Source organism: Protopterus annectens, chromosome 14.part0 (assembly GCF_019279795.1).
Source record: "Protopterus annectens isolate FY-2018-M chromosome 14.part0, PAN1.0, whole genome shotgun sequence".
In the NCBI taxonomy this organism is placed as follows: Eukaryota; Metazoa; Chordata; order Ceratodontiformes; family Protopteridae; genus Protopterus; species Protopterus annectens.
This window is the reverse complement of record NC_056748.1, coordinates 922,333,074-922,359,528: the sequence shown is the minus strand read 5'-3', so window position 1 is coordinate 922,359,528 and position 26,455 is coordinate 922,333,074. Positions and strand designations below refer to the sequence as shown.

The following is a 26,455-nucleotide window of genomic DNA, read 5'->3' as shown; positions in this document are numbered from 1 at the left end:
TGGACAGCGGACTACCCAATAGTTAGGACTGCAGCAATGTGGAATGAAGAACATCTGCTTCTGCTTCTGGCACCGCACGGCAAGCAAGACTGGAGAAAATGACATCGGATGCCTCTTATATACCCCTGGTGCACTGATGTCAGGAAGGAAGCGATAGCAACCGACGCCGGACCAAGACTTTGGAATTCGGGCCGACTGCGGGATCGCCTGATGGCAGGATAACCCTAGTGTGATGACTGCAGCAGGGTAACACAATGAACATCATGCAATGTCAGACATTTTTGGCAAAACAGTTACATCTTTACCATGGAGTAAGGGGGTCAGGAACCGTACCCTGAGCCTTTGGTCAACACCATACTGTTTGCATACCCTCTCCAACATATGAATGAAACTATCAAAATTATCCCCCTCTTTAAACTACGGAAGAAATTTACTGACCTTTTGTGCTTCTGGGGTCCAGTTACTCTCTTCCCCATTACCTCCATGACTCTTGGTGAAGAGTCAGCATCTCTTTCTCATGCTGCCTCTGCCTCTCCTTTTCCTCAGCTTCCAGGCATAGCAGTTTCTCCTTGTCCCTACTCTCTCAGCTGCTTCTAGTTCCAAATGCCTGGCCTCCAACTGAAGTCTCTTTAGCTCCAGATGGATTTTTAAGTCCTCTGCTGAAACGTTGAGCTGTCCATTCTCCGAGGGTATTATATCGCCACTGCCAGTCTGATTGTCCTCCTGGTTGCTGTTTTCTGATTCAGCTGAAACCAAGGCTGCAATCAGGTCTGCCTTAGTCAGGTTTCCATGCACCAGTCCCCCTAGCCTGGCACATCTCCGCCAGCTGGCTCTTTGTCAGCTTTCCGTACTCCTCTGTTGACATGCTGCCTGCTCACCCTGACTAACTAAACTAACAAAAGAAATAAAACAATTGTGATCTGAACTCTGAGTATTCACTGCATGGCTGATTTAGAGTACGAAACACCTTCAAATCTCACTGTACACCAGCTACAGGAATTCACTCTACCCACACCACTACAAGCCAATTAGTATTTGCCAACCAATTAATATGTGGTGTGGATATCCCACCACTGGCAAACAATGAACATGTGATGCTCGTGCCCTGGCCCAGCAATCAAGGAGCCTCAGTCCTCATCACTAACACCAGTTAGGGGCATCTCATATAGGAGGAAAGGATAACCAATAGACACAGTAAAGTGTAATTTCCCTTAAGAGCACACAGCGATCACAGTCAGTCCAGGGCTGGTCGCTCCCTTGCTCTCCAGGTCCCCAATAAGACTCCCCACTGGCACAGCTTTAGGGTCCAGATCTCAGCCTAGTGGGCAAGCTAAAACCTCCGGCACCCTCTCTGTCCAACCAGTGCTTCGTGTCCCTGCCCAAGTAGCTGACACACACACACACACACACACACACACACATATACACACACATACACACACACACTCACACACACTCACACACATACACACACACACACACACTTTAAGAACTGTTTATACAACCACACAGACACTCTTGGGGAAGGCTGGCACAGGTTCTCCAGCTGTGCCCCTTTTTTCCAGACTATACAGTACTACCAGCTGCCACCACCCACTAATATTTATCAGCTACTCAAAGGCCCTTAAAAGGGTGTCCAGTTATTACTGTGCAATATTATTATTCAATTGGTAGTATACCCCAGGGCTAAAGCTATTGAAGTGGCTTTGTACAATTTTACCAAAGGCATGCAAGTACTCTAAAGAGCTTAAATTATCTCTGCAAAAACAGCCACAGTTGAAAGTGTTTAAAAATATTTAATAACAAATAGTCAAAACACAAGACAATACTTTTTACTATACAGTGCTAGTCAAGAGTTCAGAAATCACAGAGAAATACTTAAAATAATTCAGTAGTACAGGTCTGACATCACAGAAAAAAACACAGTCTAATCTTTCTAGGTTCTAGCTATTTCTAAGAGAAAACACAAGTCTAAAATAAACTTGCATATAGAGCAAGACAGTGCTGATGAGTTGGATGGTCAAGACAAAAATGCTTAATGCTCTCTGATTCTCTCCGTTTTTAAAATCGCATTCCTGGTTCACATTACATCATTCTTCACACTTCCCTGGGTTCCCAGGCTAACAGAAACTACATTTACATTCTTCCCCGCTGGGCAGAAACCAGAGTAATAAAGGACATTTATGCATGTAAATTCTGGCCATTAACTCTGGCCCCCACTCTAGACTCACTGCCTCCGAGTCCTAACATCAAAGGGTCACAACATGCTTTACTTGGTCAGTAGAGTGCACTGCTGTTACATATCTTTCCAGTTCCACATTTAACACTATTTTTACCATTAAGACAACAAGCCTGTGGTTTACATTAATATTTACAGATGACAGAATTATCTCCAAAATTCTATCTGGCTATGCTGGCAGCCTTCATCTATCTTCACAGGTGCTCTAAGAAGTTCCTTTGAGAAAAGCTTTACATCATTTAAAAAAAAGCTAAGGAAGAACTATTATGAACTAGGAAGTTTGAAATGGCAGCCAAATGAACCTTAAGAGTAGAAAGCGTAGCTCTTGCATTAAAAAAGTGAAGCTAATAAGCCAAGTACAGCTGGTATACAGGCAGAAAAAGTGTCCAGATCTTTTAACGGCTCAAAAAGCAAATCTCTTCCATTTACTTTTGTAAATCTTTTGAGAAGATAATAAAATATGATGGACCGAGGAGGAAAGCCTGGGATGTCTAGCAGTCAATGGAACTGGAGAAACCATGTGGTCACCTTAAAACCTGTTATGTCTGGATGAGTCATCCCTGTTGGCTGAGACAGGAGGTCTGGATTGGGATTCAGTATCCAGAGTGGATGCAGATGATGCCCGAGGAAGGGGAAACCAAATCTGATAAGGCCGAAAAGGTGCAATGAGGATAACTGTGCTCTTCAGCTGGTATGTTTTCTGTAGAAATTTGAGGATGAGAGGTAACGAGGGGTAAGCATAGAGAAGACAGGTGGGAGTATCGTGGACTACAGCAACTCTCTGCGACTCCACTACTGAAGAGATCACGGCAAACAACCCGCTGCACTTGTTGCTGAGGGGAGAAGTGAAAAGGTCACAGCATGGCTGTCCCCATCGACAGAAAATCCTGTTACTTTGAGAATGGGAGACCACTCATGAGGCATCAGAATGGACATGCCTAGTCTGTATGCAATGATGTTCGCTTTCCCTGGAATGTGCACTAATATGACAAAGCGTCCAAAAGAGATCGCCCACTGTTACACATTCAGTGCTTCTAGACATAGTGGGCAAGATCTGCCCCCCCCCCCCCATTTGTCAATGCACCAGAACATATTGTACTTTTGAACAGCAATCATGCCAGAATGGAGAATGATTTGAAAGGCCTGCAATGCTAGGGTGACTGCTCATTTCCAAAATACTGATGTGCAGCTTGCCCTCTTCTAGGAACAACATACCTTGGACTGTCCTTTCCAAGTAGCACCCCCCCCCAGTTGGGAGTTATCTGTGGTCACCCTGGCCGTGAGTAGGGAAACAACAAATGGACAGCCTAGGGAAATTTCATCTGAGTGAAGCCACCAAAGAAATTTTTTGCTAGATTGAGTGATCCTGACAGGGGCAGATAAAGGCTGCTGAAGAATAGACCACTGTACTGATGGAGTCCATTGCAGAATCTGCATGTGAAACCTGGCTAAAGGACTATGCTAAGAGTTGCTGCCTTACACCCCAAGGCTTGTAAGGTTAGTCATGTCGGCAAAGATGTGTGTGAGATCACTTTTATAACCTGGGATCTGAGTATCTGAATTCAGGTAGGTAGAAGAGTGGCTGGTTATTATTTGTGACCATGTTTAGACGAGCATCTATGAACTCCCCACACCACATGGGTTTAAGTTGACACTTGGCATAATTGACTGTGATGCCTAGGTGAAGACACAACTGGCGCAAGTAGTCTCTTGTCTGTACAAGTAGATGCCTGGATGGGGCAGTTAGGAGCCAGTCATCTACATAAGGAAGCACTCTGAATCCCAGCAGTCTGAGGTGAGCTGCTAACCACCACTCTGCATTTGGTGAACACCCTGGGGGTTGTGGTGAGGCTAAAGTTGCTCTGTACTGGTAATGAATGGCATCCAGACAGAAGTGCAGACAACTCCTAAGATGCCTGTTTATTTTGATGTGATAGAATGCATCCTGAAGATCTGTCAAGCACATCCAATTGTCTTTTTGCAGTACGGGCAAAATGAAATGAACCATGACCATCTGGAACCTTGAATATTTCACGTATTGTTTCAATCTGCTGAGATCCAGGATGGGTCTCAAGTCTCCTGTCCTCTTTGGCACTAAGAATTTTGAGTAGGTTCTAGACACTGTCTGGTCTGGGGGGACCTCCTGAATGACTTTGTCTGAGCAGCTTTTCATTTTTCACTCTGAAGTCAAGGTCAGTGTCAATGGCCTCTGGCCGACTAAATTTGCAGATGACTGCAAATTAAGAAGGGTCATCAAATCGCCAACAGACACAAATTTTCTCCAGGAAGGGCTGACACAGAGAAATAACTGGTGTCAGAGCCATGGACTAAAATTAAATGCCAAGAAATATATAACAGTATCCTTCAGGAAGAAATCCACCGCTGGTAAGTATCATTGACAACACACCCCTAAGAGTTGGCCCAGTAAGTCAGGGACTTGAGGACACACACAGACAGTAATTTCGCCTTTGACCATCACGTGTCTACAGTAGTGAGGAAATCATTCCATGTTGCGCAACTTACAAACAAAGGTATGACATCTAGGTCCAAGGAATGCATTGTCCCGCTGTATTCAGCATTCATCAAACCCATCATTGAGTACAATGCCCCCTAAACCAGACCTATCCAATAACTGAACGTCCACACAGGTTCCTCACTAAAATAATACAGGGAGTAACATTTCATATGCATACAGCCTCAAGGCCCTATCCCAGCATTCTGTCTCCTATAGACCGAGGGGAGAGCTATGCCTGGCACTGTCAGACCCCACTCTGATGGACCTCCTGCACAACTGCAAAACAAACAGCACCAGAATAACCCATTCTAAATTCTTAAACTTGCCTGTGATACAGAGACTACTCCTTCTCTGGAACAGGCACCCCATCAATGTGAAGCCAAGCTTCTCCCTAACCCAGTTCAAGTGTAACTTGCATAACTGGATGGGGAACAGGAAATTCATCCCTGGTTTGGCGCCTATATCTCTAATGAACACAGACAGACTTGTAAGTGGTTCATCCCCCAAGATCCTGTTTATAATGTTTCACATCCAAAGCTCCTGCTTACACTTATCAAGGGTAGCATAACTTATCAGAGATTTGGGATGCATGGCTAGGCTTAAAAAGGCCCTTGAAGTCATTAGCCTAGTAAACACCTATGAACCTATAATTCTGCCATCTCCACTCTGACTGGGTGGAACATTCGAGGCAGAGACAGCCAAAGACTTGGAAGACTAAGTGGATTTCTGCGGCATACCACACTCCAAAAGGGTCTAGGCAGAGGCCTGTGTAGAAAGCGAGTCGGGCATCAGGGGCTGCGAATGCGCCTCACTGAATTCTGGAGAACTGACTACTTGCTTAGTGGTAGCATAGTCAGAAGGCTTAGCCTTGTGTGGCCTGTCTCTATCTTTACATTTTTTCGGAATATCGGCGGATTGTTGGCTGATGGATGCCATATCAGGATTCGAAGACGGAATATGAAAATAATTGTCTACAAAAAGAGCTCTAGGGCAAATGGTTCTCGCATTAAAGAGGGTACAGAACCGGCAACAAGAGATGTCATGGTCTGGGCCTAAACAAGTGATGCAGTAAGAATAAAAATCTCGGTGTGGGATCTGTTTTCCACAGGCGAGACAATTGTTAACTTCTTTGGACATCAGTTAGAGCAAGAAAAAAGGGTCCTCAATGGGGTAATTAGCTTTAGATGTTTTCTGCTGAAATTCAACTTCTGGTAGCGACCGACCAGCACTCATGCAAACTGCTTCTGCTACAGGCTACACGGCAAGAAAGACTGATTTAATGACATCGGCTGCCTTACTTTATAGTACTGACGACCTGATGTCAGATTACAGGCGACAGCAGCTGACGAACAACACTAACGCTGTTATTCAGGCCAGCTAAGGGTTACCACAGCAGGGATAACCCACAGGTGATGACTGCAACAGTGAAACACGAAGAACATCCTATAATTCTGCCAGCTCTCCTCTGACTGGGTGGAACATCGGGGATTCTTTTCTTTCTTTCAGGGGAAATTTAGGAAAATAGCATGATATAACCTCTGGATAAAATTCTCTGCATCCAGAAATCTTTTGTGATGGATGCCCAGGTTTTTTGGTGCAGAAACAAATGCCCCTCATCTCCAGAGGGCAACAGTTGGGCTGCCTTGCAGGATCATTGGTAGGACTTGTCAGAGAAGGAATCCCAGAAACCCTGGTTCTGACTGCCACCTCTGCCATGGGGGTGGTGTCTTACATTAGTTCTCCCAGAGGCAAGAGGGATCTCTATCTCCTCATGAGATTTGGAAAGGATCCTGGGATTTGCAGAACCACATCTTTTTACCTCCTTGCTGATTCTGGGAAAAGGGTCTTTGAGGAGCAGAAACAAATATCCCTATGGCAGCGGTGCTCTTTCTGTCTTGCTCACTTCTGGAGCATTTCTTTAACTTTCAGGACACATAAGGAAGCTTCATCAAATGGAGCACTGACAAATGAAGATTTGAAGGGCTCCACAAATTTGCATAGGCGCATCCAGGCATGGTACTCAATGGTAATGGCTAAATCCACTGCCTGTGAGGTACTTTTTGCAGAGTGAGAAATCAGCCTTCATGGACACATCAGTTAGAGACTGAAAGGTGGCCATTTGTGAAGAAACTATTCTGGTACTCCACAGACATGAACCCAGAGAGAGACTTGGAGAACTCTTTATTCAAATCTCATTGCAATCTCCTGAAATGTGCCAAGTAATTCAATGACCTTACAGCAAAAGTCAGTGAAGCATAAATGCACTCACCGAATCTGTCCAAGGACCAAGATTCCCTGTTAGGGAGACAGACATAAGAGCCCTGCTCTGCAAGCTCTTTCTTAGTGGCTTCTGCCACAACCATGGAATCAGCTGGGATCCCCTTACTCCAGTGTGATCTGTCACACTGGCTAAAAATGTATCTGTGCTCCACAGAATCTAGTTCCTTCCATGGCTGGCATGAAACGAGGTCTACAAGTTCATCACCTGAGAAAGAGTCACCCAAGACATTAGCTGGGTCAGATTAAAAAGGATCCAGAAACACAGCCTCCTCTTGGAAAAGGGTGTTGGAAGACCAATCACCTTTTTGCTTTAGGAGTTCAAGAATGCCTCAAAAGAAGACATCTTCAGTCGAGATCTGAGGGGACTTCTCCCCTCCTTGAAATCAGTGAGAGATTCCTGAGGGGAATCCAAGTGTCTCCTTTTACACATTTTCTTCCAAAGAACCTCATCAGTGGGTGGTCTGGTGAAGTATCAGAAGTGACAGGTCAGTCCTGAGGAACTGACTGGAGACTTGAATGGGCTGACTGCCCCAGTGGAAAAGAAGACTGAGACTCAGAGCAAAGACCAAAAGGTGGTAGAAATATATGATCCAAAGGGGGTAGGGATGCCCTTTCTCTAGGTACAGAGAAAGCTCTTCTCCACTATCTTGAAGGCAGACTGCCTAGGGAAGACTGAAGCCAGAGGCAGCACAGTCAACAAATCCTGCTTTACTGACCCTTGAATCCCACTAAGCCCTCCACCTAATGGAATCGGACCTGAGCTGTCCAGAGCTGATGCTCCGAGGGGCAGAGATGGCACTTGAGCTCTAACAATCTTCCTGCTCTGAAAGGCTGGGAGCCAGAAGGCTCAGGGAAGTGTCTGGAGTCCTAAGAATAAGCAGTTTTCAGATCCAATGAGGACATCCCCCAGGGATCTCAGATTCAAGGGCTCTAAAACCACAGGCTGGATCGGAGGAGAAGAAGCTAAAGGAAGACAAGTCATGGGGCAGGCTCACACAGACTGAATTATCCCCATCTGAGTTCTGAGGAACTTCATCATCCTACCCAATTCAGCCTCAGACAAATTCCTGGAAGACCTGAGTGACACATCTAGTGGATGGTGGCCTTGAGTGCTTACGTAGAGACTCCTGCAAAAATGCAGAGGGAACTCGAGAAGGTGTCAGATCCAGTGAATGAACAGATTAACTGGAGCAGAAGTAATTTAGATTTCAAAGTAGTAGGCTCCGTAGTTGTTGGATCAGATTTTTTGACATTTCTGGAGGTGGCTCTAAGGAAGGCGCCAAAGATACTGAAGGATCTAGTGATCTCTTCCTAGACTGTGTCTATGGGAGCCGAGTTGGGCTTCCCTTTGTGGGATTTCTTAGAGGGGAGGGTGGTTGAGCCTCAGTCGGACTAGAGAAAGAAGGAAAAAAACCTTAAAAATAGTTTGTTGTTTCCATCCATGAGTGCCCTGGTGCTGAAGCTGGCACAAATAGTACAATCTAAATCTAAATGGGAAGTGCCCAAACAATAGATGTGGGCATCTGAATTAGATATTTTATGTGGCCGGGTGGTGCAGTGGTTAGTGTTGTCACCTCACAGCAAGAGGTTCTCCCGTTCGATTATCGTCTGGAGCGCCTTCTGTGTGGAGTCTACACGTCGTCCCCGCGGTCGAGTGACATCTAAAGACATGCAGGTAGGTGTGTGTGTGAATGGGTGTGCCTTCTTTGAAGGCTGGGCATTGGGCTGGCAACTCGGCACCGTAAAAATCCACTGTCAATCATTAGCGGTCTGGAGTATTGCTTTGGCGACCCCTAACTGGGAAAAGCCGAAAGATCTTAATTAGATATTTTGTGCCAACAGGAGATGCATTTTTTGAAACCAGTTGGTTTGTCAGCCATCCTAAAAGTTTTAATCATAAAAGGGAAGGCCAAAAAGGGAAAGTACGTGTACAAAAATGATCTATTATTTTTTTTAGCATGAAAAGTCAAGAAAAACTACCAACAATAGTAGTCAACGGTACCCTGAAATATACAGAAAGACTAGGATAAGACAGCTGAAGTACCAATAATGGTACTGTAAGGAAATATTGAGGTCCAGGTAAAAATGAAAGGAGGAGGAGGACTCGATTAATAGAAAAATACTAGAATAAGGAGAGGAATGTGAAAGTAATTCAAGGGGTAACTTACGGAAGGAAAAAGATGAAAAAAACTCAGTTTTTCTCCTAAAATACACCAATAGCCCAAGAGCGAAAGGATCTGTGTCTGTAATGAAATGGCAGCAAACAATATCTGAGGTATGTTAGGGCGACAGGGCATTATGGGTAAAGGGAGGAGCTTGACTGTTTGGATAAGAGGATCTGGAAGAAGTGGCAGAGTCTGATCTGAGATCCATCAGTTGAGGAATGAATGAAAATGACATCCGTTCAATTATTGCTGATGCAATCCAAGAACTGGCAAGCATCTGCTTAACTCTTGCTGCAAAGTTTTTTTTTCCTCTGCAGGGGAGAGGAGAACAGCAGACTCCTAAGTCACAAATCAACCAAAGGGCCTGCACTAAATGACTAGAAGGTTTAATCCAAAACAACTGCAGTAGATGAAATGACAGAACACCATGGCAGACTCCAGAGTAGTTTCCAGAAAACTTTTGTCCATCTTTATGGTTGTTAGCAGACGGCAGCTACAAGCATCACCCCTGGTAGCTGACAGCATGTGGCCTGTGTAAGGATAAAGGCCAAATAAACAGTAGATTTAAACTGAGGAACTTTGGCTGCTGTCTGGCCTCATCATCCTTTACCCTCCTCCCCCATTTGCCCCCAAATATTTGCACAAATTTTCCTGTCAATCCTTGCTCTTAGCTCCCTTCCAAATTATTTTGCTGGTGTCAACGCAAAGCTGACACTTTCTCCCTCCACCTCTGCAAACAAATTCTCTCAATATGAACAGTGCTGCACATTGTGTTCCTTAGTCAATTCCTGTATTGAACCTATCAGGTGATCTGGTGACTGCTGACATACTCAAACCTTTGAGTGCAATTTTAGCAAAAGATCTGTTAACTCTCCTAAATTATGTGCATTTGTAACATCAAATGCAGGAACTTTCCTACAAGGTATAGTAGAATTGAGACCTAAACAGTACAACTTGCAGGGAAAATAAGGAATACAAAACTATGCTTGCCCTCCAAAGATGGGATACCACAACGCATACCTACTAGGGGGTCCACACATGTAGTCCCAAATACAACAGCAAGAAATATTTCAAATGTGCTGACACAGCACCAAAGAGATCCTTAACTACAGAGTATCCCATACAATTTTAGAGAAGAGCAGGGATAAGATTCTTGTACAAATATAAACGGGCTACAGAACCAACAACAGTGCTCTTGAAATAAAATGTAAAGATGTTTACAATTTTAGAGAAAATGGAGAAAAGGCAGGGATGAGATTCTTGTGCAAATATACATGGGCTACAGAACCAACAGTGGTCAGATTTAGCTTTAGCTTGCAGTGCGTGTTAATGATGGGCTGGAAGAACTCTGGTCATAAACCACAAAGGAAGTTCTGCTTACGAAAACACAACAAAGGGCCAACAAATTCAGTGTACATGATCAACTATCAGCATTCAGTTCTTCATTACAGTAGAGCTTACACTGTCTAATATAGTAGTCAATACACATAAGCAGTGAATTGGTTCCCAATACTACAAAAAGAAACTATCATTTTTACTCAACTTTGTGTAAGCAGAGTAAAAGAATTCTGCAAAACATGTCCAAACCACAGTACTTTATATAAGTACACACTGCGTAAAACACAATAAAAACAAGTATAAAACTAATGTACAGAGTCTATTCAATAAAAAGACTAAACATACATAATTAAAGTTAAAATCAAAGAAAAAAAATCAATACATTTCCCAGTTTATTGGCTTCCAAGGCAGATATTTGGTAACTTGAGTTTACTTGTTCCCAGCAGTAAAGCATGACTGAATCTCTGAACCTAACAACTAGAAATCAAATTATTTAGCATCAGAGTGTCCTCATACCAAAAAGAAAATAGCCAATATAAAATGTCATGAAATAAGGCTGCATTTCGAAAAAAACCCTATCTAAAGTGTATTAAAGCAAGCCTCTAAACAAGCCACAGTACTTCTGATGTAAATGCAGACTTTCGCGCTGGTAAAATGATATCAAAATTTCAAAATAAATAAATAAAAAGTAAATGCTGTGACATCCCCCAAAATTCACTAACTATAAACCGATAAAGGGAAACCTAATCCAGCCATACCTTTTTTTCCCCACTTTTGCACATGGGGTCAGGGTGTCATGTCAACAGTGACAATCATCTACAGCTAAGGTTTACACCACCAGGTGGCTACTCCTGCTGCGGTAGTTATTCCACACCACACAGTCACATGCACACACACACTTATGGTCATGCTGTCATCAATCAGGGCAGGTACAAAATGTCAAGGAATATGGTAACAGCCCTGCTTGATAAATACAGTAGCAAGATTAACTGCAACAGGTCAATATCATGAAGACAGAAACAATCAGAACACGCAAGTACAAAAAGCCAGAAAACATGACTAAATACTAACCACTAACAGGACAAGCCACAAGATGAATTGCTAAGAAAAGATGGGCCTTAAAACAAACTGTTCCATTATCATCCAAACTCTGATTAAGCAAGGCAAGTTACAAAACCACTAAAATTGACATCAATCAATATTGGTAACAATACAACGAATCTCAAACCAACCATCCATAAACTCAACAAATACGTTCTTATACATTAAAAATGGGAGGGAAACTTGCAAAAAAAATTATAATACCTAAATGGGAAAAAAAGTAAAATATGAGACCATCCAAAATGACCACTGAACATCAAATGCTACTATTTTTGGACACAGGAAAGTGAGCAACAGCAGTGCCACACCATACCAGGAAAGGAAACACTTTGAGACACACAGCAAAACAATGTAAACTGAAAGACTCACCATGCTCCATGTTCAAGCCCCAAAGCTTGAGCTTGTTGGCTTCATGTTGGGCCTTCTTTTTTAATCGGCAAGCTCTGTGTGGACAAGAATCAGAAAACAAATTAATGATGTCACAAAATGGAAAGATTATTGGGAGCTAATTAGTATACACTTCATGAAAATCTCCTTAACACATAAAAATATGATTGTAAATAACTCCATGTTATGGTTACTAAAGGAATTTTGTACTTCACCTATTACACCTAAACATATGGTTTGTTACCCATTAAATATTATTATTAGTTATCGTAACTTTATATTCATGCACCCTAAGTATAGGGAATGGAATTTTATTGTATTTCCTATAATGTATACTCAGGGTATGCTTTTGTCATCTACTTCTGAAGGAACTCATTTAGCTATAGATAATGATCTAAAGTACTGGTATCAGTTGATATCTGATAATAAAGTTAAAAATCTAGATTTCTTAAAACAAGAATTTGATCTAAGAGAAACTTGCTGGTTAGAGGTTTAGACCTTTAGACAACATCTCATTAATAAAATAGATTCAATGTCTATAACTGTTAAAGAATCTATTCCAACACTGATTGATTACTTGATATTAAATTTACAACATAAAGTTTCTGATAAAGGTAAACTTTCATACATACATAAAGTTATCAGACAATAAACTTTTTACAGTGTAGATTCATACTGGAATTATTTCACTTCTATTAATGGGGACCCACCAAATCAACAAGATAAACAATATATATTGGAATCTGCTTATAGAACTATGTCTTCCATTGTCTGGAGACTTTATACATGGAAATTTTTACATAGATCTTTTTATACACCTTTGATGATGAATAAAATAAATAATAAAGATAATCTATGTGAGAGATGTAATGTAGAAATTAATGCTGACTGGGCTCATATGTTTTATGACTGTATAAAATTGAAAGAATACTGGAAGTCAATTAATGAATTTTTGCAGGCTCTTTTACAGATAATTTCATTATTTCTAAATCTCTTATATTATTCAACACACCTGTACCTCAAAGTGTTAAAAGGTTAAGCTTCCCTTGTTATGGTCTATTCTAGCAGTGGCTAGGAAAATAATAACTAGAAATTGGATTTCAGATACACCTCCTTCGTTCAATGAATTTAAAAATGTTATGAATATAGTGTGCCATATGGAAATAAACACAATTAGGACTAGAACAAATAGAAAAACATCTTATTTTATTGTATGGGATAATTTACAAAATTTGTTAAAAAAATTTTAATTTCAATAGCATGGTATTTTAGTTTAATTAATTGATCTGATTGTAGTGGATGTCTTTGTAAATACTTTAGTTGTTTTGTTGAATATTATAATAATACCTATTTTTAATTACTTGTATAAAATTGTTATGATATTTCTCTTATATGTTAAAACAATAAACCTGTTTTGAAAAAAAAAAAAAAAAATTAATGCTACTGGACTTAGGAATCTAGGATACTGGACTAGCATTTAGTCTTCCACTGTTATCTTTAAAAGTACAAGTATTAAAAATTACCTGACTATAAATAAAGTGCTCATTTAATTTATCTATTGATTGGGAAAGTCCACTGGGTCAGAATAACCCATTTTCAGTGGAGACCCAGGGAGAAAAACTCCAGTAACAACTAAACAAAAATTATTATACAACAGGATAAGATTTACAATAGTAAGAACACAGTACAAGGATAAATAACATTTCTTAGTGATTAGAAATATATGGAGTATAATGTCATTATGCAGTCTGAATAAATGACAGTAAAACTCATGCACAGTACATAAATGGATAACTTGTGGACATTCAATATAAACAATCATGATTCACAGTATATTATATACAATATGAAGGAAATTATACATTTTGCCTTGTTGAAGTTTAAGGAAGAAATACTGATTAATATACTTTAAAAAAAGTCAAAGTAGTACAGTTGGTTTACTAATATTTCAGTAGCTCTAGAAAAAGGGCATTCTAGTCAGTAACCTCACTGGTGTTGGTTTATGGTGGCCTGTAGTTCAAACACAAGGACAGATGTGATTGTTAAAGAAAGTGATTTTTTTTTTAGAGTGACTGACGGTTTTTATAGACCCAATTTGTGTTATGGAGGGGGGTACAGCATTCCATAGCTTTGCTATGGAGTAAGAGTATTAGCTTTGTCCAGCTCTCTTATTGGACTTGTACACAGTAAGAAGCTGTTTATTAGTACAGTGAAAATTTCGGGTTGGGATGTAGGACTATAAAATAGAATGGAGTGATGGGTAGTTATTTGGATTGTATATTAGTTTATGAGTAAGAGTTAGTTTAGTGTATTGGAGGTAGTGAGGGAATGCTAACCATTTCAATTTGTTAATGGCGTGACAGTGGTGAGTGCAGTTTTGCAGTCCGGAGGCAAATTTTGCAATTTTATAATAGCATGATTGTAGTTTATTGCTTAAGGATGCGTGAAGGTTGATATTGATAGGGGAACCACAGAGTAGTGATGGGAAGTAGGATGGAATTCGCCAGTTTTATTTTTCTGGGTTTATCCATGTACAGTTTATGCCTGTATAGTTTACCTAGTTTTGAATGTGTTTTTTTGCTTGTGTTAAGAAAGTTTTGTTCGAATGATAGTTTATCATCTATAATAATGCCCAGAAGTTTAGCTGTTTTAACTACTTCAATTTCAGTATTATTTAGGGAATAAATTTTGAAGTCCTGTGGGGGTGGTTTGGATGAGAATATTAGTAGTTTGGACTTTTTGGGATTTAGTTGTAGTTGAGCTTTGCTTAACCATGTTTCTATGTTTGAGAAGGTGTTTTATATTATTTTGAGGAGATCTGGGAAGTTGCTAAATAAGGATATAATGGTAGAATCGTCAGCATACTGGATGAGAGAACTATGTAGGGAGACAGCGTGGAGATTATTTATAAATACATTAAAAAGGAAAGGTCTAAGAATGGAGCCCTGGGGGACTTCTACTTTATTAATCAGATAACCAGGCTGACTGTTTTGCCATTTGACAGATTGCTATCAGTCAGGTAGCTAGTAAACCAAGTAATGGTATGTTCAGTACATCCTAATGTTTCTAATTGTTAGATTAGCTTGGTATGCGATACAGTGTTGAAAGCTTTCGATAGATCTAATAAAACTACTGACATCAGCAGAGCAGAGTCCAAAGCTTTGTTCAGAGTGTCGGTGAAAGAAAGTAAGGCTGTAATAGTACTTTGTGCAGGGCAGAAACCATGTTGGGTTTAGGATAAAAGAGATTATTGTCTGTGAGGTGTTTTAATAGCTGGGAATGTATACATTTTTGATAATGGTGAGAGAATAGAAATGGGCCAATAGTTGGGTAAATCATAGATTAAAACATCTAAAATCAAGGACCATCATTGGAGTCTTTGGCTGAGTACTTTTTCTCCAGCAGTCAGGTTTGGTTATTTTAGCATAGTCACAAAAACTCATTTGTGGATGTCCACATGCCTGAGTGACGCATTCCATGATGTAAAATACTTTCTATGCAAATGTGAATAGCCCTGCAGCCCACCACTTCTCATATTGTTCTTTGGTATCATTATAATCCCATACTTGCATACCTAGGCATCATAAGTATCTGTGTGGCTGTGAAATTCCAGCCAAGACTCACATCAGCATTGCATGTACCTCTTGTGGAAAACTACAATGTCCATTATCTGCCACAAGTGTCAGAAATTCGTCCAGATTCTTGATGTCAAAGATAACAAACATTGCTAGCTCACTTCATAAAAATGAAGAAAACTGAACTCTTAACATCAAAACCAATGGAAAAGTCTTTCTTGTAGCCCTAGGCAACAAGCTGAAGCATCACCAAAAAACAGGCTGTTAGAGGCCAAGTTCTGGCCACGGCCTTACGTCTGACATCCAAGGGGATCCCGAAACCTTAACATGGAAGTTCATCCTCAAACACTGAAGGATCAAGTCTAAACCAGTCCTCAGTATCAATCAAGGATCTCAGAACTGGGACAGGTACATCATCATTTCCTATACGAGGGTGGGGGCGGAGGTGCATTCTTGCAAAGCTTTATCTTAATATGATCAGCTGAAGCCTAGGAGTAACTAGCCTGATAGTGAAGATTGGTCTCTTGAAACATCTTGTCACTAACTGGGAGTATTTGGGACTAAAGACACCATCCAATTCCAGCTCCCAGGCCATAGGCCAGATGACCTTAGTTAAGCAGGTCCATTCAGTGTCCTGCTCTAGGGATCATGGTTTGGGCCTGGGCATAAAGCAGATGTCTAATGCATGGGATGGAGGCGATATCACGAGTGCAGAGGCACATCATTAAGGACTTCAGTCTAAAACCTGCTCCAAGCCCACAGCTTTCCAGATCATACAATGATTTAGAGGATCTAAAGGTCACTGTCTTTTGAGATGAACCAGAATAACAAGTTCAGATTTCCAACTATATCTCAGTCAAATGATCCTTCATCAGTGTTTACTAGGCTAACGACCACAAGGGCCTTTTTTAAGCCTAGCCATGCATCCCAAATCTCACAAGTTCTGATACCCTTGATAAGTGTAAGTATGGGCCTGGGAGATGAACCATTTACAGGTTACCTTTGTCCATTAGAGACATAGGTGCCAAACCAGAGATGAATTTCTGGTTTCCTATCCAATTGTCCAAGTTGCACTTAAATTGGGTTAGGGAGGAACTCTGCTTCTCATGGATGGGGAGCCTGTTCCATAGACAGGGTAGTCTCTGGGATACATACCTATCTCTCCAGCAGGCCCTGTTTATATCACAGGCACGGTTTAAGTCTTTAGAACACATTATTCTGGTGCTGTTTGTTTTGTGGATATGCAGGAGGTCCATCAGAGTGGAGTCTGAGAATCCCTGTATGGCAAGCATAGATCTTCCCTCAAAAGCCTGTAGGAGACAGACTACAGGGCTAGGGCCTTAAGGCAGTCTGCATAGGACATTTTACTTGCGCCCTATATTCTTTTAGTGAGGAACCTCTGTGGACATTACAATTATTGGATATGACTGGTTAGGTACATACCAAAGTGGGCATTGTACTCAATGATAGTTCTGATGAATGGGAATACAATGGAACAATGACTTCCTTGAACTTAGATGCCATACCTTTGTTTATAAGTTGAGCAATACAGAATGATTTCCTCACCACTGTAGATACCTGATGATCAAAGGCTAGATTACTATCTGTATTTGCCCGTAAGTCCCTGACTACTGGATTAACTCTAAGGAATGTGTTGTAAATATGATAGTTACCAGGGATAGGTGACTTCCCCAACGCATACTATTATGCATTTCTTGGCATTTAGTTTTAGTCCATGGCTCTTACAATAGTTGTTTGTCTGTGTCAACCCCTCCTGGAGAATATTTATGTCAGTGTGATATTCAATGACAGCTCCTAATTTGCAGTCATTTGCTAATTTAGTCAGCCAGAGACGACTGACATTGGCCTTGACTTCTGAGAAGTAAATGTCAAAAAGGACTGGCCCAAGGACTGATCCCTGAGAGACTCCACTTGTGACTGGACTCTTTGTAGAGGTGGACTCCCCAATTCTAACTTCCTGGATCCTGTCTGTGAGTCAGCTGGCTATATACCGGGTGACACAAAGATTTGTTCATAACCTCTTGAGTTTGTCAACAATGCCTGAGTGAGATATTGTGTCAAATGCCTTGGCCAGATCAAGGTAGGCAATGTGAACGATTTTGCCCTCATCTATTGCTTTGGTGACCTTCCCAAAGAAGTCCACCAAGTTGAGTAGGCATGATCTGCCCTTGACGAAACCAAACTGGGTTGGGTCTAGTGTCTGGAGGTTTACTGTATCTCTATTGATCTCCATGATAATTCTTTCCATGGCTTTACATACAAGACTAGTGAGACTTATGGGTCTGTAGTTTCCAGGGTCTGTAGATGGCTCACCTTTGTGCAGAGTGATGACTGTTGCCTTTCTCCATTCATGAGGTATGAAGCCTCTTTGGAGGCTACAATTAAATAGTAATTCCAAAGGCCCTGATAGGTCATTTTTCATGCTATTTCGAAGGCATCCTGGGATATTGTCTGGCCCCACTGATGCAATGTTCTTGGTCTAAGAGAGCATTAAAGACCTGTTCCCTAGTGATAGTAGGGAGAGTTATATTTGATACTTCCTGAGGGAAGGTTGCGGGGGGATGGGAGGGGTAAAGTTGAAGCTGAATTTATCAGCCAGCAGGTTTGCTATATCTTCTGGCTCAGTGTAGGTGGCTCCATTTACAATGAGCTCTGCACACAATTGTGTATTGCCTTTGAGGTTGTGGACATAGCTAAAGAATGCTTTGTGGTTGTCCTTTGCCTGGGAGGCCAAACATATCTCAAATTTGGCTTTGGTAGACTTTTTATCCTCGGAGTTGTTTAGTTTGAGGAGAGTGCTTTTATCCCGCTGAGTGCTGCACCTCCTAATTTTTGCCATGATTTTCTTCCTCCTGTTATACAGCCTATTGACTGATTTTGTGGTTCCACTTGTTTTTTGAGTTAGTTTTGTACTTCTTCCTGGTGGGTACAGCTGCCTCTATGCAGCTACTAACATGCTTGTACAGGGTTTCTGTGAGCAGTTCTGCATAGGCAGAAGTGTTTTCAGGGTTTATGAGGGCCTGACATTTTGCCAGGTTCTCACTTAATAGCAGGAAGTTAGCCTTAAAATAGTTCCTGAATATTCCAGGTTTAGCTGGGGGGGGGGGGTCTAGGTTTTATTTGTACTTCCAAGGAGACCATTTTGTGGTCTGATCTTACCAGGGAAGGCATTATAGTAGAGGGTGTGCAGCAGTCTCCTATATTAGTGAGGACCTGTATGATTGCACCACTGGTTGGTGTATTGACTATTTGGTCCAGGGAGTTTGTGTTTACAAAATCCAGGTATTTCTGTGCATGTACGTTTGCTGTCATATAGGATTCCCAGTTAACAGTGGGGTAATTAAAGTCACACATGAATATGGTATTGTGTTGGGTGGTTAGGGTTTCTAATAAGTTTAAATACATGGTATGGGTTTCCTGGGTGATAGAGGTGGAGCTATAGCTTGCAATGATGTGGTACTGTAGTTTACCTATGGTGATTTTAACATGGAGCAGCTCAAGTGCATTGTCCTGTTTGACCAGCCTTGAAGTATAGAGACACCTCCACCTTTAGACCCTGCCTATGAAGTAGCTCGCCTAAATGTGTGGAAAGGATTAATACATTGTACTGTTGGTGTGCTCTTTGTGGCCTTAAACCATGTCTCAGTGACCACACAGATGCCAGCATTCTCCAGGGTAAACAGAGCTTCTAGGCAATGGAGTTTCTTTTGTTTAGACTGCTAGCGTTGAGCACTAATACTTTAGATTTCTTGGTTTTGATTTGCTATGTTGGAATATGTTTTAAAACTGACTAGGGACAACTTGCACAGGACTTTGCTCCATCACTTACTTCCAAAAACAAGTAGCACAGTTTCTAAGATGCCTGCGGAGTATTTGATCACTCCACCATTGGAATCTTTTTGGCTATCACAGCAGCCTGAAGGCAGCATAAATTCACATGATCAGGAATACCTCATCAGGCCTAAAATGACCTTTACAAACCCCTTACTTGAGTGGGCTGATCTCCTCGCTAAGCATCCCAGTGTTGACTCCTGACTGATCTCTTCAATCCAGCTTAGGTGCCAGAGTCCACGGCTTTGTTACCCTGCTGACAGTCATGGAGCCCAGAGCTTGGACAGTTGTGGCAAGAGGGTTTACTCATTTGACATGTTAGGGCTCAAGCACTCATTCGTCACACCTGTCACACTTCCATGTCCATATGGTAAGGAAATGACATAAAAGCTCCAAAATCTTCATGACCTTGGGTATAAGGAGGATCTCTGTGAGATCCTGTCTAAAGCCGCCTTAGTGGGACACTATGTATCCTGCTATACTCTCAATCATGCTAACACAGTGTTTAGGGCAGCAGGTTCAAGGCCTTCATACAGCTTCCTCTGCTAGACTTTGCCACCCCCCCTCCCAAACAGGAAAAGATCTCCAAGCAGCTGAGGAAGGCCATCAAGAGTCACATGGTTTTGCCTTCCATGATGCCACAAAGACGCACAAGATTAACTATGTATGTAATATTTCTCAAAACATACATCCCCACATAACAACCACCATTTCTACATCTGCACAACTTTGCATCTGGTTAGTCATCTGATGCTTAACACACTTCACAATAACTTATAATGTGCTGTCCTTTATTTAGAGCTCCTTACTGATTTTTCCTACCCCTCTGCTGACCTTTTGCCTGGACATGATTCATTTAAATGGCTTTCACTATCATTCCTGATCCACTGCTTCAGCCACTGTGGCTCCACTCAATCTCCAACATACCATATCTTCCAAATAAGCACAGCCACACCTAATTCTGCACTTCAGACAATGTAATCTACTACTGAGGAAATGTATTCTTTTCCATACATCCTTCACTTCTTCCCATAACCATTTTACTTACTGGACATATATAAATAAATGCTGTAAGTGTTACCGCTGTCACAGCAATCTCTCATCAGTATTTTCTTTTACTAGCTTTCTCTTCCCAACCTACTAAACTTTCGATTATGTTCTTACACACAATGTTCATTCCTCCTGGATACCTCCATGGCTCCCAAATGGATAATTGCAGACATATCACTTCATTGGGCAGCCTCTGCAACTTCACAGGAAGTCTGCCTTATTGTGCAATTCCTAGAGCAGCAGGGGCAAGTACATAATGGAAAAATGTGGATCAAGGGCCTGCAGCCAGCATCCTTTGGCAGTGTTAGTCACAATCTCTGTCTAAGAGAAGTGAAGCCAATTGAAATCAGCAAGTCTGTCACTTTCTCTCACTGAACAGCCGAGTGCAAGGCTTCTGGTCTCCACCAAAGGTTGAACAGGCAATGGATTAGTCCACACCCTACTAAAAGGACAGGAGAATTGGCTACTTTATCCCATTTCCTTGGCCAGCCCTACAAGCAGCCCGAGCCTGGGAACTAATTAAGATATTTGCCTTGCCTTCTCATGTTTTAAAGAGCACTTTGAGGAAGGGTAGGGTATGTCTGATATGACTAATGGATCCACCAGTTACTTGCTGGATCTTAATTGGCAAGACTAGTAAGTGCTCTGGCTTCAAACTTGTTTAATTTTTGCTTTCCGATAATACATTCGTTTGTGAAGTTGGCAGACTACACACCACCAAGAAATAAAAATGTGTCTTACCACAGACTAGTAGAAAGCATTTCAAATGCCTTTCAGAATGACAATTTGAAAGAAGAAGAAGGAAGGGTTGTCCTATTGGATGGACATGGATGAAAGGATAAAGTTTTATGGCAAGTAAATAACTACAGTATCCTATTTATCCAACCCATACGATCAAAATGATGGGTCAGAATCCACAGCTACCAAACACTTGATGGGAAATCATGCTAGGAGACCTTTAAGAAGAGTGGCTCCAAAGAATGCTCTATACACCTTGCAATAACATCCAGTTTATAATGTTTATTTCTTTATTCCATTGGTAGTCAGGGTAGAGCACTTATTCAAAGGGGAGCTATTTCAGTCTCAGCCTAGACAAATATAAATGATAGCAGATGAGCAAGTTAAGCAGTATTATGAATCCAAGCAAACTGTTGAGTGAAGATAGCAATGAAGCATAAACAGCAGTAATAAAATAGTACAGGGTACAATAGGAAGGGATGGTTAGAGTAAGGAGGGAAGAAGCAGAGAGTGAAATAATGAAGGGATACAGCACAAAGTGTAAAGGACAGCAAAAGAAAGATAAGGGCACAGAGAAATTTACCCATATACAACATATACAATGTAGAAGAGATGTCATATACTAGTGCAGGGAAAAATCTGAGGAAGACAAAGGTGCCTGACTGGTGAAGAGGAGATGGGGGGTAGGTGACGTGTTCGCAGGGGTATCATTTGCAGACTCAGACTTGAGATTAACTTTAAGATGAACACTGAATGATGGGTACAAGGTGAGGTCTTTAAGATTACTAGGGAGGGATTCCTAGAGGATGGGGCCTAAGATGGAGAAGGAGTGGTTACTGCAGTGAAGTCTAGTTCTTGGACATTGAAGACTTGGACTGGAGTGGTTAAGACTTCTTAGACTGAAACTGGGGGTTGCATGAAGAGGTTGGAGACAAGCAAAGGACCAGCATGTTCTTTGAGGAGCTTGCAGAGCTGGGATCGAAGAAGCACACTGACACATTGTTGCACAGGTAGCCAACTGGCTTAAGTGTGATACAATGATGCTCATTTCTACTGGAGAGGGTAATGAAATGACAGATAGAGTTGCTTAAAATTTGGATGTTTGAAGAGTTTTTCTTGGATGTTGCTGCATCCAGTGGAAGCCCATATTTAAGTTGTGCTAGTACAATGCCTTTTGCATTCTTGGTTGGTCTGGAGAGTCGGGGGGGGGGGTAATGTTACTGGGAAAAATAAAAGGGAACTTATTTTCTTCTGTATTTGTTCTGGGTGAAGGTGAAACTTCATTGCTCTGGGTGAAGGTGACACTTCAGTGCAGGAGCAAGCTACATTATCAACATATTTGAAGGAAATTATTAGATCAAAGCAGTTGTCATGATGGTTATGAATAAAAAGTGACAGAGTTATTCTGCCATTTAGAGGAGGTACCAAACAGCATCTTTTAGTTTTTGAAAGTGTTCAGAATTAACTTTTTGTTATTAAACCATCTGATATGAGAAATGATGTCAGCTTGTAGTTGCTGCTGTATGGCCGAGGTGATGTCTGAATGAAAGATAAGGTCATCAGCACAAATTAAGACTGAGAGGTGAGGGAGGTCATGTGTTAGTTTATTAATAAAAATGGAAAAGAGATGAGAAGCCAGAATGGAGCCTAAGGGACCCCTTTAAGGAAAACAGTGGAAGCACAGAAGTACTGACTGGAAAGATAATTTTTATTAAACTAGAAAGCGATATCCAGGCTAATTACAATTTCAGTAAGCTGATCTAACAGAATGTTATCAATCAGATTGAAAACTCTAGCGAGGTCAATAAAGATGGCTCCAGTGAAGACAGCTTTGTCCATAGCCAGGAGATTGCTATCAGTAAGTGTAGGACAAAAGTACTCCTCTACCAGCCCAAAAGCCATGTTGTTTTGAAGACAGTAGATGAGATTAGGAAATATAATGGGTAAGCAAACTGTTAAATCCTTGAAAAGTGAGTTTACTAAGTATATGAATAATGGAGATAGGATGGAAGTTGGTGCGTTTTTTTTTGTTTTTTTTTTTTTTTTTGAGGACGGTCGATTAACAATGGCTAATTTACAGATATTAGGAATGACGTGTTAAGTTAGGCAATGATTACAAATGTGAACAGCAGGACTATAAAGAATGTCAGGACCAGCACAGCACGCGAGTCAGTTTTTAGCACTTCCAAGGATTGGTATTGTGTTTAGCTTTGACTGCTTTGAAATAGAAAGTGGGACTATAAGAGCAAACAGAGATGTTAGAAGGAAAGGATGGGTTATTAATGGAATCAGGGATGGGAAGTGTATTGAAGTGGGCACTGAAATCAGCATCTGTGAGGTTAGATAAGGAGTGGGTGTTAGCTGGATTAGTGTGGGCTTTTTGAGGTGGTTGGCTTATGCTCATAATTTTTTTAGGTGGGTTAAGAAGGGATGACTGATGCTTTTCAATAATGTAACTCGTGTCGCCAGATAGCCTGCTTAGTATTGCTTAGAGGTTGAGGATGGGATGTTTTACCAAGTATAAGTAGAAGCAAAACTCCAGTGAAAGCAAACATCTACTTTCTTTTACCAAGTATGCCAGGCACTGCCATGGGTTTAAGGAGGAATTTGAACTTTTTGTAAATGAGCCAGATGTTTTTTGTGGGTTTATAGTCACTTGATTTTAGTGAATAACGATTTCTGAAGGTTACCGAGAATTTGTGTGAGAAGAATGCTATAATGGTTAGGGTCAGAAAAGATTATGATAATAATTGGACAATACCACTAGGCAAAAGTGTACAATGTAGACCTTGTTGCTGCAGTACACATTTCAACAAATGAAGAATTTTGGAAGAAGGCTGTGTAAGTAGCAACAGACCTTGTAGAATGAGCCTTGGGTTTGAATAGTAAGGGATGGTTGTGAGTAGAATAAACATACAATATGAAATTGGAAAGCTGCCTGGAGAGGGTGACTTTAGATAGTCTATAACTAAGCTTGTTATCAGCAAAGGACACAGAGCTGAGAATTTTTGCTAAAGTATTTTATTTTGTGTAGAAAGCATCTTAATTGTCTATGAACCTCCAATGTATGTAAAATGTAGTTACCCTTACTGACAAGGTTCAGAAAGAATAGCAGTTAATGGATAGATTGGTTCAAGTTTGCACTGGAAGTCATGTTAGGTATAAAAGAAATATGTAAGGACACCCTAAGTCGGAGGAAAATTAAGTAGGGAAAGACAAGACAGAGCACATAACTCCCACAACTCCTTGAGATGAAGTTACTGCCATCAAGAACAATGTTTTCCAAGATAGAAATTACAAAGGAATGGTAAATGCCGGTTAAAAAGGGGACTTTGCTGACTTCCAAGATGGCTGCACACTGAGTAACAGCTTATTTTTTCTCTTCCAGTTTGAAAACAGAAACTGAGGAAAGACGGACAGTGAGCTTGTCTTTTGGGGCAAATTCCAGTAAATGGCTAGTAAGTATACTGCCTGGATGCCTAGAAAAAAGAAATTCTGAGAACCTGAGAGAAAATCAATCACAAAAGATGAGGTGAAAATACTCATTGTGAAGAATTCTGCAGCTGTCCAGCAAAAAGCAGTGCAAGCTCTAACTTTGGTGCAAGACATGACTTCCAGTAACCTAGAGGGAACAGTCAAATGTACTCAGAGCTGATTAAAATAAATGAAACACTGATGAAGTACATCAACTCAAATAAGAAAAGGCTGGAAAAGATGGAAGAAGCTTCAAACAGATATTCAGATGAGGTAAAAAAACTGCAGAAATCAGAGGTCAAAATGAAGAAAAGGCTGCGTATGAGAATGCTCAAGAAGAGTTCTTTCAAAAAATAATAGTTAGAGGACAAAGCACGTAAGGAAAAACTGAGATTTTCTGCTGTACCACAGAAGCTGGAAGGAACAGACTATTAACTTTATGAAAGCACAAATAAGCAACTGGACTGGTATTCCACATAGAGAGCTGTTAATTGAAAGGGCACATCATGTGCATGCTCCAAACCTGACCATGAGAAAGCAAAGTAGACATTCAGCAGTAAAGAGGCAGCCCTACGAACAGAAAGAGTTGATTCTGACAAAACTGGCAAAAATGACAAAAGAACTAAAAGTGGGAGACAACAGTGCTGTGGAAAATGATTACTCACTGTACACCTGTCAGAAGAGGAGTAAATTTATTGCACTAATCAGGGAATGTCATGATGCAGGCATGAGACTCAAACTGCTGTTTTCAGCTATTTTCAGAATATTCTTTCTTGGAGGAGCAAAACCATTTTTGATGCAGAACATGCTAAGGAGGAAATACAAAAGTGTGTCCAACAAAAAAGTAAGCTATTAAACAGCAGGAGATTCTGCTTTTTGTTATGGTGATAAAGCCCATAGACAGACTGTGCCAGTGAACCCTTTCCAATGTTTCAAAGAGAAATGCTTGAAAGATGGAAAAAAAAGCACAAGAGTTGACTAGAAGAACCAGGAGTACATTTATACTGAGCAGAGGCTGGGTTTGGAAGATTGAGATCAAAACGAAGAAACACAGCAACTCCGAAACTGACAATTGTGGGATTATAAAGCATTAATTGTATTTATGAAACATGACAGAACACAAAAAAAAAATGGAAATATTGGACTTTTTTGACTTTGTTAAACTTGTAGGGGACTCTAAAGCATATGCCCTACTTCATGTCATTAATGTTTGGAAGAACATTTAGGACAGTGGAAGAGGAGGGAAAGAGTTAACTGTAAGTAAATCAAAATTCAGTATTTTTATAATGCATGACATAACCTGCATGCTATAATTATAGCTTTCTCGTTTATTTTTGAGTGTAATAGGGATACAAAAGTAAATGGGTGCCACTTTTTTCCCCTCTTTCTTTCTCCTTCTTCAGTTTTAAGAAATGTAGGTACTGCAATGTAAAAAGAAAAGTCTGGTCAAAAGAGCATGATACAAGAAAACATTGTGCTTTATCATACTCTTCCATAGGTGAATGACTAGATTATGGCCCTTGGCTTGATTTAGCAACAAGTTTTAAGGGGAAGCAAATAAATTAAAAAAACACTGAATATAATAATTTTTCCTCTAGCAAATAAATGACTGCTTGCAGAGGCAAATGTTTATCTGGTTCTCATGTCTCTATGGAGACAATCTGATAAGGGGCGATAAAAACACCATACTTCTTTCTTTCAATGGCTGGGAGATAATTTTTTCTGAAAGCATTCACATTTT

The 26,455-nt window shown here is 40.8% G+C and overlaps 1 protein-coding gene across 1 annotated transcript in view; it reads right to left on the bottom strand.

Moving 5' to 3' along the window:
- The window catches only part of LOC122789343 (CREB3 regulatory factor-like), a 1,518,167-nt gene that overhangs the window by 293,922 nt on the left and 1,197,790 nt on the right, over positions 1-26,455 (bottom strand). The window contains exon 6 of the mRNA XM_044056721.1: positions 12,008-12,081. Coding sequence (XP_043912656.1) covers positions 12,008-12,081 — 74 coding nt within the window. The remainder of the gene's footprint in view (positions 1-12,007; positions 12,082-26,455) is intronic.